General features: G+C 28.4%; 2 protein-coding genes across 3 annotated transcripts in view; one reads left to right on the top strand and one right to left on the bottom strand.

The window, feature by feature from the left end:
• The window catches only part of Sol1, a 41,558-nt gene that overhangs the window by 18,352 nt on the left and 2,201 nt on the right, over positions 1-21,005 (top strand). The window contains exons 7-10 of one of the 2 annotated variants that reach the window (XM_075731118.1): positions 2,440-2,501; positions 11,328-11,570; positions 20,013-20,353; positions 20,558-20,626. In XM_075731118.1, coding sequence (XP_075587233.1) covers positions 2,440-2,501; positions 11,328-11,570; positions 20,013-20,353; positions 20,558-20,626 — 715 coding nt within the window. Of the gene's footprint in view, positions 1-2,439; positions 2,502-11,281; positions 11,571-20,012; positions 20,627-21,005 lie in introns of both variants that reach the window. The other variant, XM_075731119.1, reaches the window with a different exon arrangement.
• LOC124499206 (uncharacterized) lies at positions 14,615-19,635 on the bottom strand. Its single transcript, XM_047063089.2, has one exon. It carries the CDS (start codon positions 18,010-18,012, stop codon positions 15,532-15,534), a length of 2,481 nt encoding a protein of 826 aa, XP_046919045.2. The 5' UTR covers positions 18,013-19,635; the 3' UTR covers positions 14,615-15,531.

Genomic DNA, 21,005 nt, shown 5'->3' with positions numbered 1-21,005 from the left:
AGTCCATCTTATGGTTGTTTGATTTTTGATGGACAGCGAAAAAAAAAATAATTTCATTCATGTCTCATCGTTGTTGTAACGCGTGTATATGACTCATTCGTTTCATATATATTGATGATGATGAAAGAATGAAATTGGCAAAAAAAAAAATTCACTTTACGGTTCATTTCATCGTCATCATCATCATCATCATCATTTTTCTTCATATTTTCGATGAGTGAAATTTTTTAAACCAAACAAAAAAAATTTTTTTTTTTCATGAAAAGTAAAAAAAAAATGCTTCATTGACCATCGCATAAACGCCCATTTTTTTATTTTGGTCAAAAAAAAAAAAAATTATTTTCACCACTGCTACAGCTGCTGGTGGTGTTGGTGGTGGTGTATAGATTTATTTTTCGTTTAGATTTTCTTATTATATGGCCGAACAGAGAAAAAAAAACAGTGCAGAAATTTTCGTTACTGTCAAAAAATTGCAAACCCTTACTGGACAGAAAAAAAATCAAAATTTTTTTTTGTTTGTTTGTTTTCGACATTTAAAATCATGAAAACCAAACCAACTGCAACAACAGTGAAAAAAAATTATTCTTTCTCTCTCGCGGGCGCACACACATCAATATTGATTTCAAATATTCATTCATTCAATTTCATTTCAAAACAATTGTCACTTGAATTTTGTTCTCCATATGGTTGTTGTTGTTGTTGTTGTTGTTTATTATCGTCGCCGTTACATTGATTCTGTATTTGAATTTTGATTACATTTTCGTTTAATCGATTATTTTCTCATTTCATACAAAGAATTATCTGTATACACATTTTCAACAACAAAAAAAAAGAAAAAATATCATTACAATTTGTCGCCATTTTTTTCTGCTATTCCATTGTGTTCATTTTTCATTCTTTCATCAACAAAAAAAAAAAAAAAATACTAAAATTCTCATACATTATAAATGTTTGTTAATCACCCGAATGGGAATTCACCACTATACACCATATACAGTTTATCATTTGTCCATATATATATCTATATATAGCTTCAAATAGCTAATTATCTAACAATTAGTACTAATTTCAATGTTGATTCTGAACATTATTATCTGTTTCAGCCGAAAAAAAACAAAACAAACAACAGAATCGACCAGAATTTTCTGCATAAAAATAAAAACTTTTTATTTCCTGTTGATTTTGACCGAAAAAAATAATTTGTCCACTAATATTGATTTTCCTGTGGGTGTTTTTTTTTTTGTTTTGTCTTCAAAATGATTTGTCTGAAAAAAAATGAAATGAAATACAAAACAAAACAAAAAACAAATATAATGAAAATTTTATTCAATTCTTGTTTCGTATGATTTTGTTTTGAATCTTTTTTTTTATTACTTCTTTGAACCAAAAAAAAAAAAAAAAAATAGAATCCAATGCGAAAACAAATAAAAATTTAATCAATTTCATTGTCAATTTTTTTGTTTGTTTGTTTGTTCTCATCTATTCTTGCTAACCACCAAACTATGATGATGATGATGATGATCACGAATTCACAAATGGATCAAAAAAAAAAAAAAAATAAACACATCCATAGAAGAGAACAACAACAAAAACAACAACAACAAGATGATTGTTTTTGTTTTTGTTTTTCCGTTGGATTCATACAATTGATTCTAGTATGAGAACAGAAAATCGTTTACACTCATAAATAATTGAATTTGTTGATTCTTGATAAAAAAAAGTAATGATAATTTTCAATATGTGAAGAGATATATATATTCTTTATACCTTCAAAAAAAATAGAAAAGAAAAGAAAACACGTCAAACATTTCATGTAACATTATCGTAAATCTTCTTCAATAAATTTAACGAAAATTTCTATTGTTTATTCAATGTGCATATATATATATATATGGTCTTCATTCACTTGACCTGAATCATATATCATGTATTGCTTCAAATAAAGAATTGTCCATTGGAAATTGAATTATTTTGAACAATAGTTAAGTGTTTGTGTTGTGTTCGATTCAATGGAATGAATGAATGTAATCATCATTATCTGTTGATTGATTAAAGAAAAAAAAGTGAAAATTTTTTCGTTTTTTTTTCTCGTTTTTCTTTTCTGTTCCAAATCGACACAAAGGATGATGATGATGATAACTTTTTTTCATTATTGTTTAAAACAAGTATCGCCAATTTGTTTTTTGTTTTGTTCTTGTTTTCACCAAAAGAAAGAGAAAAAATTCGCATTCAAAACATCCAAGAAAAGAATTCGTGTTCAAACTCTAATATTAAACCGATTTGTACTTTTATCATCATTCAAAAGTAATTTAATTTTGACATTTCCAAATGATGACAATGATGATTACGATAACTCATTTCATTTGATTGAATGAAAAATAAACTTTTTGTTCTCTTGTATTCTCTTTTTGTTCACCGCGAAAACAACAACAACAACAACAACAAAAACTTTCATCTTCTTCTTTCCAATTACAACATCCGATTCTATTCGATTCACATTTGTTATTCCTATGTTGCGATTATGTACTGATTAACGAGATACAGAGAAAAAAAAATACGATCGAATCAAATTCAAAAACAAAACAAAAAAAATATATTAGTGAGATCTAATCAAAGAAAAAAAAACATTGTGATCAACAAAAACAATAAGAATTATCAACAACAACAACAACAACAACAACAACGACGACGACGACAGCAGAATAAACGAATTTCAATCGATAAGCAGTATTTATTTTTCTGGTTTTGTTGTTCGTAAAATCAATTTTGGCAGTTTTTTTTCTTGTTTCGTATCGTTGTGGTTTTTTTTTGTTGTCATTGTTTCAATTTACATTTTCATTCAGATTCTTAAAAAAAAATTCTGAATTTCAATTCTGAATGAAAAAAAAAACTTAATCAATGTTAACATTCACCAATATATTTATATATCTGAAATTATTCATGTCACAATCAGTGAATAATTTTTCTTCTTTTTTTTATTTCCATTCTGGCAACACAAATCTATTGTGTTTCAAAAAAAGTGCACATTATTCTGACCATATGTATCAGATTGAATAAAGTTTTTGTTTTTTTTTTGCTTTGCTTTCACCACAATCATCATCATCATTGTCATTCTGTATTGGATTCTGTATTCAATTTTTTTTTCTCTCTCTCTCTCTCTCTCTAAATCTAAAACAAACTCAAAGAATAATAATAAAAATCACATGTATGGAAAATAAATTTCCTGTCATTGTGCATCTCTTTTTTTCAATCAAAAAAAAAAGAAATTGATTCAAAATTATTTCTCAACGAAATGTGAGAAGACAAAAATCCATGAATTTATTTGAAATGAAAAAAAAATCAAAATTTATTCCGCGAAACGTCATTCGTATTATTACAAGATTCGGACCGTGAACATTTTCGTTTTTTTTTCATTGTTTCTCATACACATACACGCACACACAGGCACATTGTGTAATTCATTTCTTATTCTACAGTAAAAAAAAAACCTGTGAACCCTTTTTTTCAAGAATTGAACGCACGTTTTTCAATTAACTTTCATCATCATCATCGGCTTACGGGGGAAAAAAAGCAACGACAACAAAGAATTTTAAAATAATTCACGCACACACACACACACAGATACCATACACAGGAATTTGATTGGATTTCATTTGTTTGAACTTTTTTCTTCATTACTATTATCATCATCATCATCATCATCATCATGGCATTTTACCACAATCTATGTGTATTTTTTTTTTGTAATTTCAATTTGATTGAATTTCATTTCGCAACGATTTCTTTGTAACAGTAATAGTTTAACATTAAGAATTTTCATACCAAACGTCAACCAGTGTGTGTGATAATGATTATCATGAAAATGGCTAAAATTTAAGAAAATTATTAAAAACCTAAAATTCTACATTTATTACTAAAAAAAATAGAAAAAGAATAATGTTAAAGAATGGCGCCTTGAGCTTTAATAGAAGAATCTACACATACAAGATAATTGAAAATTACATTGAACAAGAAGAAGAAGAAGAAAAAAAACTTGTTTGCTGTTTTGTTTCTCATTAAACAAACACACTATAGTAATGAATGAATGAATCTACGAAAAAAAAAATAGAACAACCAAAAAAAAAACAAAGAAAGAATTGAAAATTTTGAATCATAAAAAAAAACGACAAAAAGAAATTGCTCATTGGAAAATTCAAACAAAAATTTTTTTTTTAAATTAAAAATTACCATACATATCATTATCATTCATTCATTCCTACATTCAGTTCTCTTACGATCTATCAATTATCAACATGATGATAATGAAATCAAATAGAAAAAATGACAAAAATTTTCCATTATTGGTTGTGAAATCAATTAAAATTGTATTATTTGAATCAATCATATCGATAATATTAAATCGATTCAAATACAATCCTGCCATAAATAATTGGTGTTCACATCTACAAATCGATCATAATCATCATACAAGATTATTTCGATCATCATCATCATTGATTATAGTAGATAAAAATTTAGATAATAATCATCTTGTCTTCCAATCATCATCATCATCATCATCATCAGTAAACAAACAACATTCATTAACAAGAAAAAAAATGTTACAAATTTTCCATACAATTATTAGATTCTTTTTATCATTGTTATTATTATTCAATAATGTTTATACAATAAGTACAATGCAATTATGGCCATTATCATCAAAATCTTCATCATTATTATTGACCAACAATGATGATAATAATGATTATAAAAATAATTTGACCAATTTTATTGTTGATCCATCACCAATTACTACTGCCAATCAAACTATCAATATAAACGAATCGACTACAATCAACAATAAAAATGTTAATGTTATCGATTATGATAATGATGATGAGCAAAAAATTTTCAATTATTATCGTTATCGTTTATCAAAATCAACAACAACAACAACAACAACGACAACAACAACAACACCATTATTATTATCATCATGGTTAGCTCAAAATTCTTATCGGAATTTCTTTAATATTAAAAGAAATAAACGTGGTCGACAATATATTTCAACAGCAATAAAACCAACAACAACAACAACAACAACGTCCATTAGAAACAATTCAAAACAACAACAACAACAACAACGACAACGTCAATCAATATATAGAGGTCGATCATTTTATAATAATAAAACTAAACATGGACGACATTATCGGCCATTACCTCCACCTGGTCCACAACCAAATAATAATCTATGTATGTTCATTTGTGAATATAAATTATATCGGAAAAAAACTTGAAAAAAAGAATATAAAATAAGAGAAAAACAAGAAATTGACCAAACATCATTCAGAGAATGAAGAATAAATTGATTAGCTAAACACTTTTTTTCGGCATGTATCACTTGACTATCACTTTTTTTTACATATTCTTTTTCTTTATAAAGTAAAATGGTTCGAAATGTTTTTTTATTTATTTATTCGTGGATGTAAAACAACAACATGAGGCGCCTTTGATCTCCATGAAGAATTTTTTTTTCGGTTTCGTTCTTTGGTAATATTGATTTTTTAGCTAGCTAGCTAGCCACCGTTTGGTTTATTCATTCATTTATTTATATATTCCATTCAATAATGATGAATTTTTTTCTAGCAAATTGAAGTTTTACTTTTTTTTATATGTTATTATTCTATTAGCTTATGGTTACCAGATTGACTAAGGGGTAGATGAGGACAAAAATGTTTTTTTTTCATATTGGAAAACCCATACAGTTTTACATTGGTTGAATTTTTTTTTTTTGTTAGGTGAGAAAGTTTCCGAAATGAAGAACATGCCCTCTTGTCCTCCCTGATTCTGGTAAAGCACTAATCAAGCTTTTGCTATAGCCACAAGTTTGATCTTGGATGAAAAGCAATTGGGAACAAAAAAAAAAAATTTGGCCAAAACACACACACACACACGTATAAATATATATATATAGAAACATTATTATTATTATTCGTACAAAACTTTTTATTTTTATTTTTTTTAGTCATATTTACTCCACTATTCTAGGTTCTTCTTGGGTCTTTTTTTTATCGTTTTTGTCGGCAATGGCGGTGGCGGCGGCGACATTTAACGATTTCTTTACTTTTTTTGTTTTTGTTGTTGTTGTTGTTGTTCTTGTTTCCTTTCTCTCATTGCTTGGTACTTGATTTGACTGATGTTATAGATTAATAATTGATCATATTATTTATGTAATATTTCAATATATATATACAACATTCCATATTTTATAATATTTTATATATATGTGCCACACATATGTACGTTTTTGTGTTTGTCCATATAAAAATCTTTGTGTGTGTGTGTGTGTGTGTGTGTGTCAATATATTTGGCCATTATTTGTGACATATTTTTCTCTCTCTCTCTCTCTATGTATGCAATGCACACACACACACACAAAAATGGAGAAAGTGATAAAGAGGAAAAAAATATAAAACCAAAATGCCATCGCCAGCTATAATTTATATCTATAAATATAAATGTTTGTTTGTTTGTTTGTTTGTTTGTTTGAATGCAATTCTCTTTCTGATCATCATCATCATCATCATGTGGATGATCAATATTATTTGTTTGTTTGATAATAATAAACGGATATTATTCCTTTACAATATCCAACAAACATCCACCCATATGATGATTTGGTTTTTAAAAAAAATGTGATTTTTTTTATTGGAATCATTTGAAACAGGGAAATTTATTAGAAATATATAACTGCACGAATATTCTTGAAAAGTTTATTGTTTGTTTGTTAGAATGTTCGCAGAACAAATTCATTCATCCAGTCAATTGTTTTTGTCATTTTAGTAAGAATTTTTTTTTCTCAGCAAAAAAAAAGTAAAAACAAAAATAAAATGCATGAAAAGTAGTACTGGTAATGATGTTTGTTGATTCTTTTCTTTTTCTTTCTGGTTTTGTTTTATTTTTTTTTCAATAAAAATTATTCCAATGAGATTTCTTTCCAAATCCAATATATATAGGGATTAATGGAAAAACTTTTACCAATGACAATGAAATGGTAAAAAAAACGAAGAAGAAAAAGTCATATGTTATTGCATAAGACACATTTGGACAATGAAATGAATCGAAAATTTTCTTTAATTTTCATTCACTCACAGTGTAAATGAACCAATGTAGCATTGTAATATTAAATCTTCAATTTTTTTTCATTTATATTTATTTATTGTCTTTGGTTATTTTTCGATTCTTTTCGCTTTTTATTTCTGGTTACCATTTCTCACAAACAATAAAACATTTTTTTTTCTATCACGTCATTGTTTCGTTTGTTGTTGTTTTTTTTTCGTTTTTTTTTGTTTGGTGAATTATGTCCATGTGCCGAGTGTTTGTTCTTTCTTTTTTTGTTTTATTTTGTTTTGTCTGTTTGTTTATCATCGTCATTGACGCCCATAATAAACTATTTATTTTTATTTTTTTTTTGGCTACCTGAGAATTTTTTTTTTATTGCCGAAGTTACCGTTTATGACCCGAATTTTTCTATCTTTCTGTTTGTTTGTTTATTTTTCATTTATGGTGTGATTCTTGTCGGCCAATAGTGTTGTTTTTTTTTCTCAATTTTATTGAGCTAATCATTCATCGGTATTGAATTTCGGTAGTGTGTGTGTGTCTGTGTGTAATAATAATAATAAAAAATAACGAACTCAAAGCTCTCTCTCTTTCTCTCACTTTTTATTTACGGTAGCTAATAATATACTAAACTGGTTGACAATTTGATGATTCATTTAAATTGTTGGTAATTTACTACGACTAATTTTTTGATATCATCCGAATAGGAAAAAAAAACCTTTGACCTTTATACAATTGCTATTGTATTTCCGGCATCATATTTTCATATCTTGAACAATATACGAATCGTATTTCAAATTCTGTGGATTTTTTTTTGTTTTGTTTCATTCATTTATTCTTGACTTTTTTTTTTTTATTTTTATTTACCATTGTCAAGAATTTTTGCTGCTGTTGTTGTTGTTGTTGTTCGAGTTATAAATTTATTTTCAACTCATTTTTTATGGATATTTCAAACATTTTTTTTTTTGAATTTTCAGTAGAAAAAAAATGGAAATCTAGTCAAAAAACGTGATGAATTTTTTTCAATATTATTCTAGTTTCAGCAATAATGATGATATATGTGTGTGTGTGGTCAACAGCAACCATAAAATACATTTTGACATTGACAAATAAACGAATTATATAAATTATTACATGAATGGTCATAGATTATATATTCAATAACGAATAAAGAATTCAAAAAAAAAATAAAAAAAAAATTTCTTATGGTTCAACCAATATTCTACAGGAATAAATTAATCATCATCATCATCATGTATATTGTTTTCGTTATTGTTGGCCATCTAGCCACATAATAATAATAATAATTCTAAAAATTAAGTTGTGTATGTACGAATTGGTCGAATGATATTCATATTTGGCAACAAGCTATGAATATGAATCTAGTAGTTGATGAAAGTGGAAGAAAAAAAAAATAAAATAAAACAATTTTTCCATTTTCCATTCATTCATTTGATTGATCACCAAAATGTGATAAGAGTAGTGAGTAGTGATGAAAAAAAAACCAATACACACTATTTGAAGAATTGAAGAAAATTGAATTTGGTTGTTTTATCACCTAGTGATTGGAATAACCGTATTTTTTTAAAAAATTTCTACCATGATTTTTATCGAATAAATTCTGTTTGTAAATAAGTTCCGTACAGAGAAAAAAAAAATTTTTGTTTTCAATTTTTACAATTCTTTTTCATATTCTGTATGTGAATTTAATTTCAATGAATGAAAAAAACAGACAAAAAAAAATTCAATAGAATTTTGACAAATTGAAACATAATCTACATTGTTGTTTCAAAAGAGAGAGAGAAAAAAACAAGAATATTTTTCCAATACACTGAAAATATGATCTGTTCTGATCTATTCTATTATTTACTACCGAAAACAAAAACAAACAAACTATATTATCAACAGCAGAATTTTTTATTTTCTATTTGTATCCATTTTCATCATATCTCATAAATGGAAAATGAAAAGAAATTCCATTCTTAATATGACTATATATATATATATATCGTGCCAGCCGTTATTAGTACACACACACACACACACAAACAAGTTTTGAGATTGTAGGGGATGACAGGTTTGTTTTGTGTGCGTGTGTGTGACCAATAACTTTTGCCACTTTAGTGACAAAATAAGCTAAAAACCTAAGCCAAAAAAATTCCCTGATAAAAATCGAGGACAGAATTGGACAAAGAATTTTTGTTTTGCTCTCTCTCTCTCTCGAATCATACGAATACATTTATATGTAATAGATAAATATGTCGACCAATGCAGTTCAAAAACAGCAACAACAACAACAACAACAACAACAATGACAACATACAACAGTAGCAGCAGCAGCAGCAGCAGCTGTTGCCATTGTTTCTATGTTTGCTATTCTGCTTGCTATTTTTTTGTCGATAATTTTCCTACATTCTGTTTTGTAACGAATTTTTTTTTCTGTCCAGTTTTTTTTCATCATTTTTTCTTTTGTAACATGAAAACGGTAAACGTAAAAAAATGGAATTTTTTTTCTCAGATTCATAAGATTCATATAGTTCGGATAATATGATTCTCATCATTATCGTATCTCACGTTTTTCCTGTGTGTGTGTGTGTGTGTGGGAGTATTTACAATTTATTTTTTTACGTTTTGTCGTTTTTTTTTCTTCTAAAATTCACCATTTTTTTTCCACCTACTCCTCCTTTTTTTCAAACGTTCTTGTCTAGTTCTAACGTTTGAAATTTGATATTCTCAAATTCTCTATATTTTTTTTTATCCATTCTCTCTTCTTCGTTCTATTTTTTGTTACCGTTAAATCAACCGGAAAAATGGTTCCGTTTAATTTCAAAATGGTCAGCATTTAATATTTTTCCACTATTAGAGTATACACTTTGTGACTACTAATGTCCATGTTTCTTTTTTTTTTCTTTAGCTAACAATTTCCCGTATTTTATTATTATCATCCACAACAAAATTTGTAATTTTAAATTCTACAAATTTATACTTCCCATTCACACACACACACAAACACCAAAAAATCAAAACTTATATGTCAATACAATATATATATATATAACATACAAATCAAACAAATAAGAATCGGATCTAAACAATGAAAAAGATGATGATGAAGAAGAAGAAGAATGGGAATTTTGCGGTTGAACAAATTTTCACTTTATATTTATTTACCATTTAACTATTGTTCATTAAATGGTTGATGATGATGATGATGATGAAAAAAAATGGTCAAAAATAAATTGAATGCGATCAACAAGAAAATGGTCCACTACCATCTTGTGCTGCATTCACAAAGACATAGAGAAACAATAATAACTAGAAACAAAATAGGAAAAAAATTTTTTTGTAACGATAGTTACAGTTAAATTGAATTTTCAATCAACAATATAACATATATAACATACAGTACTCGTTTTAACATCATTCCTATAATTTACCATTTATCGACAATGTTGATGTTGATGATGATTATAACGATAATGATGATGTTTCTTCAAACATGTGTGTGTGTGTGTTTGGTGGGAGAAAAAACAGTTTTTTTTCTTACTAACTTTCTTTCTCCATTACATTTCAATGTTTGATTTTTGAAATTAGAAAGTCAAAGTTGAAGACAAAAAAAAGTAAATGAGAATAAAAACCGATATATTTAGACTTTTTGTTGTTGTTGTTGTTGATGTTCAATTCTGCTGTGCATGTGTGTGTGTGTGTGTGTGCGTTATCTCATAGCTCTAAAAACATAATGTTGATATAGTTGGTTAGTATATCCGGAAAACGGAAAACCCAAATCGTCAATCCCAAATGTATGGTACATATACATATATCAATGATAAACTTCCGTAATTTTTTTTTTTGCTATTCTTCAATTCATGTTTATTGATAATAATTATTCGTTTAATGGTGAAATTCATATCATTATCGTAGTTTCCGGATTTTTTTTTAGTTTGCCTTAACTCTCGGATTTATCCATGGTAGTTTTTTTTTACTATTTTTCTATTGTTTTCTGTGTTGATCAAATTTAGGGTACAGTAGAGAACTTTGTTGTGTTGTAATAATGATAATTTTTGTGATTACATTTATAATTCTATGAATTTTTTTTTGTTTTTTTTTTTTGCTCATCCATTCATTTATTTTGGTCATCTAAAATATATATGTTATAATGAAAAAAAAAAATTAACAGCTAATAATCAAACGGATACGAGCGGAAAGTTGAACGGAAATAACAGTGATATCGGTATTATTTCATCATCATCAACGTCGTCAAATAATATTCAATCATCATCATCATCGTGTGATCGTTGGTTTTCATCTGAACTACATAAAAATGGTACATTTACATCACCCAACTATCCGGAACCATATCCGACACAAATGCGTTGTAGTTATCATTTTGTTGGACATGGTAAAGAACGTGTACAAGTGATATTTATGGATTTTGATGTACATAAAGTTGAAGATCAACATCGTGAGTAAGTAAAAAAAAAAATTTTTTTTTGTTTTGTTTCATATTTCATATTTACAATGTATTTACATTTCCACTTCAATTTTATAATTTAATTATTATTATGACAATAATACCCACATGTTAAATAGAAAGAAAAATTCTATTTACTGGAATTTTTTTTTCTTTTCACTATTTTGAATGAATGGAATTATTACAAATTTTCAAGTCATTATTATTATCATCATATGCATGAATAAGTGTTGTACCAAAAACAAACAAATGAATGAATGAAAAAATAATTAACACATCATTATAACTAGATATATGTACGCTTCAGTCAATTTTCAAACAAGACAACAACAACAAAACATGGATCAAATTTAATCTAGATCATAATTATCATCATTGAAAATGGATACATTCGAATCATTCTTGTGTGGGTGTGAGTGTATTTATTTTTTTTTCCTTCTGCAAAAACAAAAACAAACAAACAAACAAATAGCAGCAACATTTGTAAAATTATACCGTTCATTTTTCAATGAAAAAAAAAAGAATTGGATCCATCACCAGGATGATGATGATGATGATGATGACAAAAAAAATGAAAATGAAAATGAAATATCAGAAAAAAAAGAAAAATTGAAACGTCAAACAAGTCAAGCGGTTTTTGCCAAAAAAAAAAATTACAATTTCCTCTTTTCTCATAGAAACACACACACACAACCCTACAGTTTCCAAATATAATCGTTTTCTGTATGTGTGTGTGTGTACTTAATTAATGAACAAAACTTCATTAATATTAATACCAAAAATTGAATATTTTCTATAGTAATTTGAATAAAATCTTCATCATCAACCCATGAACATCATCATCATCGTTTATTCTTCATAATGAATCTAGGTGTATAAATTTGCAGATATGAGAGCAATAGAGAGAGAATTTCCTTTTTGTCGTTTTTTTAGTTCGTTTTTTCCGTTTCCGTCATTGTTATTCTTCATTCTATTTAAATATTCCTATTATTTCCGATTTATTCCCGAAATAAAATAAAAAAAAAATCACATGACACCATTTTTTTTCCAAACAATATACAGGTGACATTTCAATAGAGAAAAAAAATACTGAAAACTAAAATTCAAATTTCAAAATATTAAGCGATCAAATTACCAGAAAAAAAAAATTCTATTGAAAAAACAAAACAAAACAAAACAGAAAAAAAACAGACATCTGTATACGAGACCGGAATAAAATTTTTCTCCATACATCAGCCACAATGTTAATAGAATTCACATTTAGAATAGAATTACTTTATTGGTCAGACAACAAAAAAAAAAAAACAAAAAACATGAGAAAAATATAATTATAACATTAGGACATATGGAATAATGATGATGATGATGATGATGATAAAGATGATCTTGATGATCATCATGATCATCGTTGTAATTAATATTAATAACAATAAAAACAACAAAAAATAAGAAAAAAAAAGAAACCATCGATGAATGTTGGATACTTTTTTTTTTGATCAAGATTATGATTATGATACATACATTGATGACGATGATGATGATGTGCATGTCATCAAATCATGAATTCAAATTTATCGCTATAATATATTTATATATGTTAATAGAATGGACCAAGTTATTATTACTTATCATCATCATCATCATCGATATTGTTGTTTTCGATCATGATGATGATGATGATGATGATTTGTGTTTGTAATAATAATAAAAACGAATGTCGTTAATGTCTTTTTTTTTCTTTTTGTTTCTTTCCATACAATTTCGATGGCTAGAATTTGTATTTTTTTTTTATTTTTTTTTTATTTTGTCTCTTCTTGGACTGAAATTCTTTTTATTTTCCTGCTTGTTTGTTTGTTCTTTTAGACATTGATCATCATCATTATTATCATCAATGGATTGGTATCCACTCGATAATTTTTTTATTATTATTTTCCGCTATAATGATACGGATAAAAAAACTGAAAAAAAATCATCATCAGCCATGATAAGGATGATGATGACGATGATGGTGAAATAATAAATCACTGAAAGAAAGTTTTTTCATTCATTCATTTGGTTTTAGATTCGAATACAAAAAATTATGTGTACGTGTGTGTATTTGATCAAAAAAAAAAAAAATTCAATCTTAACAAATGTGAATTAGAAAGTGAATTGTGTAGAGGGAGATTCAGAGAGAGAGAGAAAAAAAACATGCTTCCAGAATATTCTATAGGTTTTTTTTCATCCAACTAAAAGATCGTATAAAAAAAATATAGAGAGAAAGTTAACTTTTTTTTTGCTTTTCAAATTTTGCCAATGATTATGATGATAGCCTTTCTTAATAATATGTAAGGATGTACAATTCAATGTTGCCAATGTGGAAGGTTTTAAGAATGATACTTGGCAACAAGTATTTGCTGACATAAACAGAGTAACAGATTTAACAGGTGATAACAACATCATGCGATTTGTGAAATGATGAATATCAACAAAATAATGTGTACATTGCAACCTCAGCAATATTTTCCTTGAATAATATTTAGATAATTTTAGTATATAATTCCAACCAAAATCCTAATAACCCAAATAATCATTATTGTAAATCAATAAATAAATCATTAAAATAATTATTCAACAAACGTTTTGTCAAGAAGCAAGTTTATGACAGTTTGTCATAATATTATAAGTCAGTAGGATACCTAGTGAATCCAATCGAGTATCTACAGAAGTTTAACGATGACGAAAAAAAACGATGACGAAAACAACGACGACGAAAGCAACGACGACGACCACATAAAAACGAAAATCGCAACGACAACAAAGACGATATACGTTGGCAATTGAAGCCAACCGAATTAACGACGATAATTGAAGAAAATGTTCAGTTTCGGACCAAAGACGAACAACAAGACGCCCAAGGAGGAACTCGGAAAAAATTTGACCGAGTTTGCAAAATTGGCCAAGTCCATAAGATCGAATATCACAAATCTCCATAATAACCTGAAATTTGCAGATATAGCGGATGTTACAGCATGCAAAAATGAAATTCAACAAAAAAAATTGAGCAACTCCAAAAACAAACAATGGAGGCCTTTAAGAAATATAAAAATATCGAAATACAAATACAGGAACTTTGCTGATTCTGACAAATTAGTTGCTCTGTCCACCACATCCATGAAAATATCCCATAAGTCTAGGAATTCCATGTATTTTTCCGAAAACGGCTGTATTAATTTGTATCGGGTTGTATCGAATTTTTGAGTGGGTTCAAATGTCCACTCTCCATTTGGTGGTGGTAACATTGTTGAATTGCGGTTTTGATTTGGATTTCCCGTTGGTGGCGGACCATCTCGATGTGTATGACCATTTTGCCACATGTTGGTGATAACATGCTCGTTTGTTGTTATCTTCTTTTTTATTTGTTCCCATTTTTCTGCGTAATCCCCCGTGACAAGAGGATCGTACTTTGACCAATCAACCTCTTCATCGATATTCTTATAATATTACGACTAAATGTCATAACCTCTCTTCTAGGCCGGAACGTTTGTTGAATAATTATTTCTTTATTCACAATAATAATAACATCGATGAACATCTGTTGACTTCTGGTAACTTCTGATGACTGCGGCTTCTCCTCTGTTGATATTGGTCCTCTGTTGATAGCGTCTCGTCTGATGTGGTATCCTCTCGTCTCTTCTGATGATATTCTCTGTTGGATCCTCTCCTCTGATTTTTAGATCAATTCATCAGGGTTATATACGGATTGTCTCGTACGTTATCATCTTAGGAAATATTGCTGAGTTCGCGATGTACACATTATTTTGCTGAGATTCATCATTTCACAAATCGTATGATGTTGTTATCACCTGATAAATCTGCTACTCTGTTTAGGTCAGCAAATACTTGTCACCAAGTATCATTCTCAAAAACCTTCCACGTTGGCAACCTTGAATTGTACATCCTTACATCCCCCCTCATCAATATCTTCCTTGGTATGGTACAGTACGATATTGTGGATTTTTCATTACTTCCATCTGCATTAGTTGTGAGGCAGTTCGTTTAAGCCTTTTCTTCATTTTTCGATTTTTTCTAAACATCTTACAAAAACCAATAGCAACAAAAATTGTAGCCAACAACAAACTGATAATAACAATACTACTGGCCACAATTCCCCAAAACATTTCATATTGTGGAATTACTTCCCAATATTTTTTAGCTTCTTGATCCAATTCTTTAACCAGAAGATCTAAATTTCTTAACTCTTTCTTATAATTTCGAAAATTGGTTAAGTCACCCAAGACTTTCTTTGTCAATCGATCCTTTAACTTATCCGTCAATAACGTTCCAGTAACATTTCTTCCAAGCATCTTATACTTGACACTGTTCAGCATGAACTCTTGATTCCGATCCAATCGATACACAAAATTTTCACAACGGTACCTTTTTTCTCCAAATTCAATCGTTGATCCATTGCAATATAAATATACAGCATTTTCGTCCACATACGTTTGTATCTTTTCATATGATAACTCACCAAACGTTGTAGTTGTTTTTTTCCAAGCTTCATTTAACTTGAATTTGCCACAACTTTCATCCAATGGTTTACTCAATGATAAAAATACTTCTGGTTCATGTGATTTTGGTTCAATGTGAATTGGTTTTATACACCCATTCTTTTCATTCATTACCAAAAATTTCGGGCCAACATATTTATATGCAGTTTCCCCCTTCCCATCTCTTTTGTAAATCGTGAATGGATGAGCTTTCAAAATTACTTCATCGGGTTTTACTTTTGGCGTGATAATTTCCAAACTGATGTATCCCTTTTTTCTTGATTCACATCCTATTAACTCCCAATATCGTTTATCTATTTTATCTTCCAAAGTAATATTCGGAAACAAATAATCAAATTCAGGAATAACTTTTTTCTGTTTCGCCATTTTGAAAAACCTCATTAAAATTGGTTCTGTTATTTTGATTTGTGTCACAATACGGTTTCCATTTCTTAACGATTTCAATTCTTCACTAATCTGATCAACCAATTCATCCATATCACTCATCAGATTTTTAAAGGTATCCACCGTCTTATTTGCAAATTGTTCTTCGTACCTTTTTGTCATCTTAATCTGTTCATTCATTTGTTTCATATCAGTGTGAACCCATTGATTCCATACTTGTCCAACCATTCCAATAACAGTACTCGCAATATAGAATAGCATTGCACCAGCTGTAACAATTCCGGTGACTGATCTCTTCCTTGTATTATGTCCAACACTTTCCAGTGGTTTGAAACCTGGACAATTTGCACTTAATAGATTTTCAATTTCTCTTTGTGCCATGATACAATCGACCAAATCATTTGGTAACAATAGTTTTTCTTTTCTTGCTATTACACAAGGATCCAGAATTTTCAATGCTACATAGTTCAAAGTATATACCGATGCCAATTTATGATTCGTTTTTACCCAAATCACCGGGTCAACCGTTTCAAATGGTGGTGGATCATCTGTTTCAAAATCTGATATCGTGTCCCAATCTGTTTCATTCATCATTCGTATTGGTTCTAACATTAACGATAAAATCAATAGTATGCCGAACATTGCTGGTTTAATTTTAGCAATATGGAACCAATCCTTCTTATTGTTTTTCTTTACTTGTAACATATTGGTTCCAACTTTATCTGTTACTTTATAAGGTCCTTCATACAAAGGATCTAATTTTCCACGATTCAGCTTCGATCCGGTTTCTACATATACCGTTTGTCCAACTTCAATTTTTTCATTCGTTCGATGTTTGTCAAAGCGCATCTTATTTTCGTCATGATTTTTACAAGAATTTTGAAATGCAATTTTCCGGTTTTCTTCCAATTTATTTCCTCTTATTAACTTATCAGGATCTTCACCAGTTAATAAATATATCGGAGGAAATTTCGTCGTACTATGAATTGTTTTGTTGTATTCTTCTACACAATTTGTTGCAATCGTTGTCCAAGAAATTTGTCGTCTCTCTTTTGGTGTTTCCAATATACGTTGTCGTATTCTAGCACAAAGAGTTTGGTTTACTCTTTCTACCATACCATTGCTTTCTGGATGATTTTTTGGTGTGAACATTAATTTGATATCTTTATTTTCTAGGAATTGTCGAAATTCCGTACTTTTGATTCCAGTATACTGATCTGCCACTACCAATTTTGGTTTCCGTAATGTTATCACTTTATTAATTAAATTCACAAAATCTTTTCCCGTCTGTGTCTTCGATGTTACAATCCAAACAAATCTGGTAAATGAATCGATTGCAATATGTAGATATTTTTTGGATGATCCGTAGTTACCCATTCCTCCTACCCTATCTTGCTGGCTTATAATATTACGACTAAATGTCATAACCTCTCTTCTAGGCCGGAACGTTTGTTGAATAATTATTTCTTTATTCACAATAATAATAACATCGATGAACATCTGTTGACTTCTGGTAACTTCTGATGACTGCGGCTTCTCCTCTGTTGATATTGGTCCTCTGTTGATAGCGTCTCGTCTGATGTGGTATCCTCTCGTCTCTTCTGATGATATTCTCTGTTGGATCCTCTCCTCTGATTTTTAGAACAATTCATCAGGGTTATATACGGATTGTCTCGTACGTTATCATCTTAGGAAATATTGCTGAGTTCGCGATGTACACATTATTTTGCTGAGATTCATCATTTCACAAATCGTATGATGTTGTTATCACCTGTTAAATCTGCTACTCTGTTTAGATCAGCAAATACTTGTTACCAAGTATCATTCTCAAAAACCTTCCACGTTGGCAACCTTAAATTGTACATCCTTACATTCTTATACTTTTTATAAGTCTCCATCACTTGGTTCTGGAGCTGTTCGATTCTTTTCTGAAGTTCATTCTTTCGTGCCGTGATTTCTGCTATGTCCGTGAACTCCAAGTTATCATGAAGATTCGTGATATTTGTAATGGACTTGGCCAATTTTGCAAACTCGGTCAAATTTTTTTCCGAGTTCCTCCTTGGGCGTCTTGTTCGTTTTGCGTCAAAAGCTAAACATTTTCCGCAATTATTGTTGTTAATTTTGTTAGCTTTATGTCGTCGTCGTCGTCGTTATTTTTAATTCAAATAATTGTTACAATCAATGTGTTATCGAATCAATAATTTTCATTCATTTACACACACACACACACACACACACACCTAGAACAGTGTACAAACCACAAACATATTGTTTGTAAATTTGAATTAGCAAACAAACAAACAAAAAAAATGATTAAAATCGATGGCTGAATCGTTTTCGATAGTAATGATTTTTATTTCATTCAAGTTTGATCAGCAGAAAAATTTATTCTTTTTCTTTTGTATTGGTCATTTTTTTTTTGGTGAACATTGTATGATTTTTTTTATTCTCCTTTATATTTATTATTTTGAAACAGAATTTTTGTTGTTATAGAATTTTTTCCATTGAAGATCATATACCATCATCATCATCATCATCATTTCTTTTCTATTTAATCCTTCGATACGATTTTAGCTGTTGTCATCATTACCATCATCATTATTATTATGATGATGATACCGATATTAAAGTGATTGGTTTGGCCTTTTTTTCTCTTCCACACACACACACACTCTCTCTCTTAGCCGATTAATTCCCGTTATTTTTTTTTGCAAACTTTCTCTTAAATTCTTTGTTGTAATATTAAATCCTAAAATACAAACATTATTTCTTTGGTTTATATTAATATTTGTCTATCTGCTTACACAGCTCATAAGTCACACACACACACACACACACATACAAAATGTGAATTAATAGAATATTCTGTGTTCAAACAAACATTGCAACAATAAACGGAAAAAAATCCCCAAAAAAAAGAAATAACAAAGTAAAAAACGAATGTTCATTCATTCATTTATTGTAGATCGGATCCATTCACTTCTTATCGGTCGAAATCCATCCGCGCGCAAACAAAATTTTCATTTTTATTTTTCTTTTTTTTTGAACAACTAGGAAAAAAAAATCTCAAGAATGATGATTTCAACAACAAAAACTGATATATTAGAATCAAGTTTTTTTTGTATATTTTTTTCTATTTGTTTCGTCCAAATCGAAAATTTCATTGAAAGAATATTTGTGTTTGTGTTTGTGTGTGTGTGTTTAGGAAATTTGAGAAAAATATTCACGGTTTCAGATATCTTGAATAATTCCAGCATTCTAGTGTAATTATGTTCACAAAAGAAGAAAAAAACCTGTAATTAAAATGGAATAAATTTCACAGAATCATAATCATTTTATTGACATTGGTGATATGATAATTATTGATCATCAACAATATAATTAACATTATAAATGGAATGAAACTGTTATTGAAATCAACAATTACAAATTTATCCAAAATAAACTTGTTAATTTTGTCATTCTCTTTTTATTTATTTTTTTTAAAAATCTTATTTTAGTTGTGAAATATCCGACAGTCTAACTGCCTTTATTGTAACAAATGGCCAAAAAGAATGGATCGATGATTTTTGTGGACAAGAATTACCACCACGTATCATGTCAAATGGACATAGATTAACACTTGAATTTAAATCATTAGATCATGATGCACAACCGTATAGAAGATTTTATAAAAAAATTAATTATCCACATTCATCATTACAACATAATAATCAATTTTTAGATTCAATGATACAGGATAATCCATATGATTCATCTAACGATAATCATGATTATGATGACAATGATGACAACGATGATGATGATGATGATGATCAAATGAATATGCAAAGAAAAAATCGTAAAAAACGAAAGAAACGTAAACGACAAAAAATTAATGATAATAAATCGAATAAAATGACTGATGATGAAACCAATGATAATGTTGATTATGTCAATAGTATGGATGATGATGATGATAATGATGATGAATCAAATGGCCAAAAAGATAATAATAATCGACAAAAAATGGTAAAAAATTCTTTGGCTAATCAAAATAATAAAGATCAACATGGACGACAATATAATCGTTATCATTCAAAAGGATTTAAAGCATCATTTCGTTTTGTAACAAGTAAGTTTGTGTAGTTTGTTAAATTTTATAGCTAAATTGAATATATTCAAAAAAGATCAACTTGTCTCTATATAGATGGTATGATAAATTACCTGTGTTTTTTTTCAAAAAAAAAGAAACCAGAATTTCAATTTTTTGTTTTCAAAGTTCAATATATATCAACAATTTCTGATTATTATTAAATGTTTTGGGAAAAAAACTTTTGAAATGATAAATGGCCAATTTTAATATTTACGATGATAATGATGATGATGATGATGATGAAAAAAGTATTGCTGTACAATATTGTTTGGAAAATTTAGAAAAAAAAATGAAAAATTGAACTCTAAAGTGTTAATATTCTAATCAATTATATTGTAATTTCTTTTGAATTTATGAA

Source organism: Dermatophagoides farinae, chromosome 5 (genome assembly GCF_024713945.1).
Source record: "Dermatophagoides farinae isolate YC_2012a chromosome 5, ASM2471394v1, whole genome shotgun sequence".
In the NCBI taxonomy this organism is placed as follows: Eukaryota; Metazoa; Arthropoda; class Arachnida; order Sarcoptiformes; family Pyroglyphidae; genus Dermatophagoides; species Dermatophagoides farinae.
This window is presented reverse-complemented; position numbering and strand designations above follow the sequence as displayed.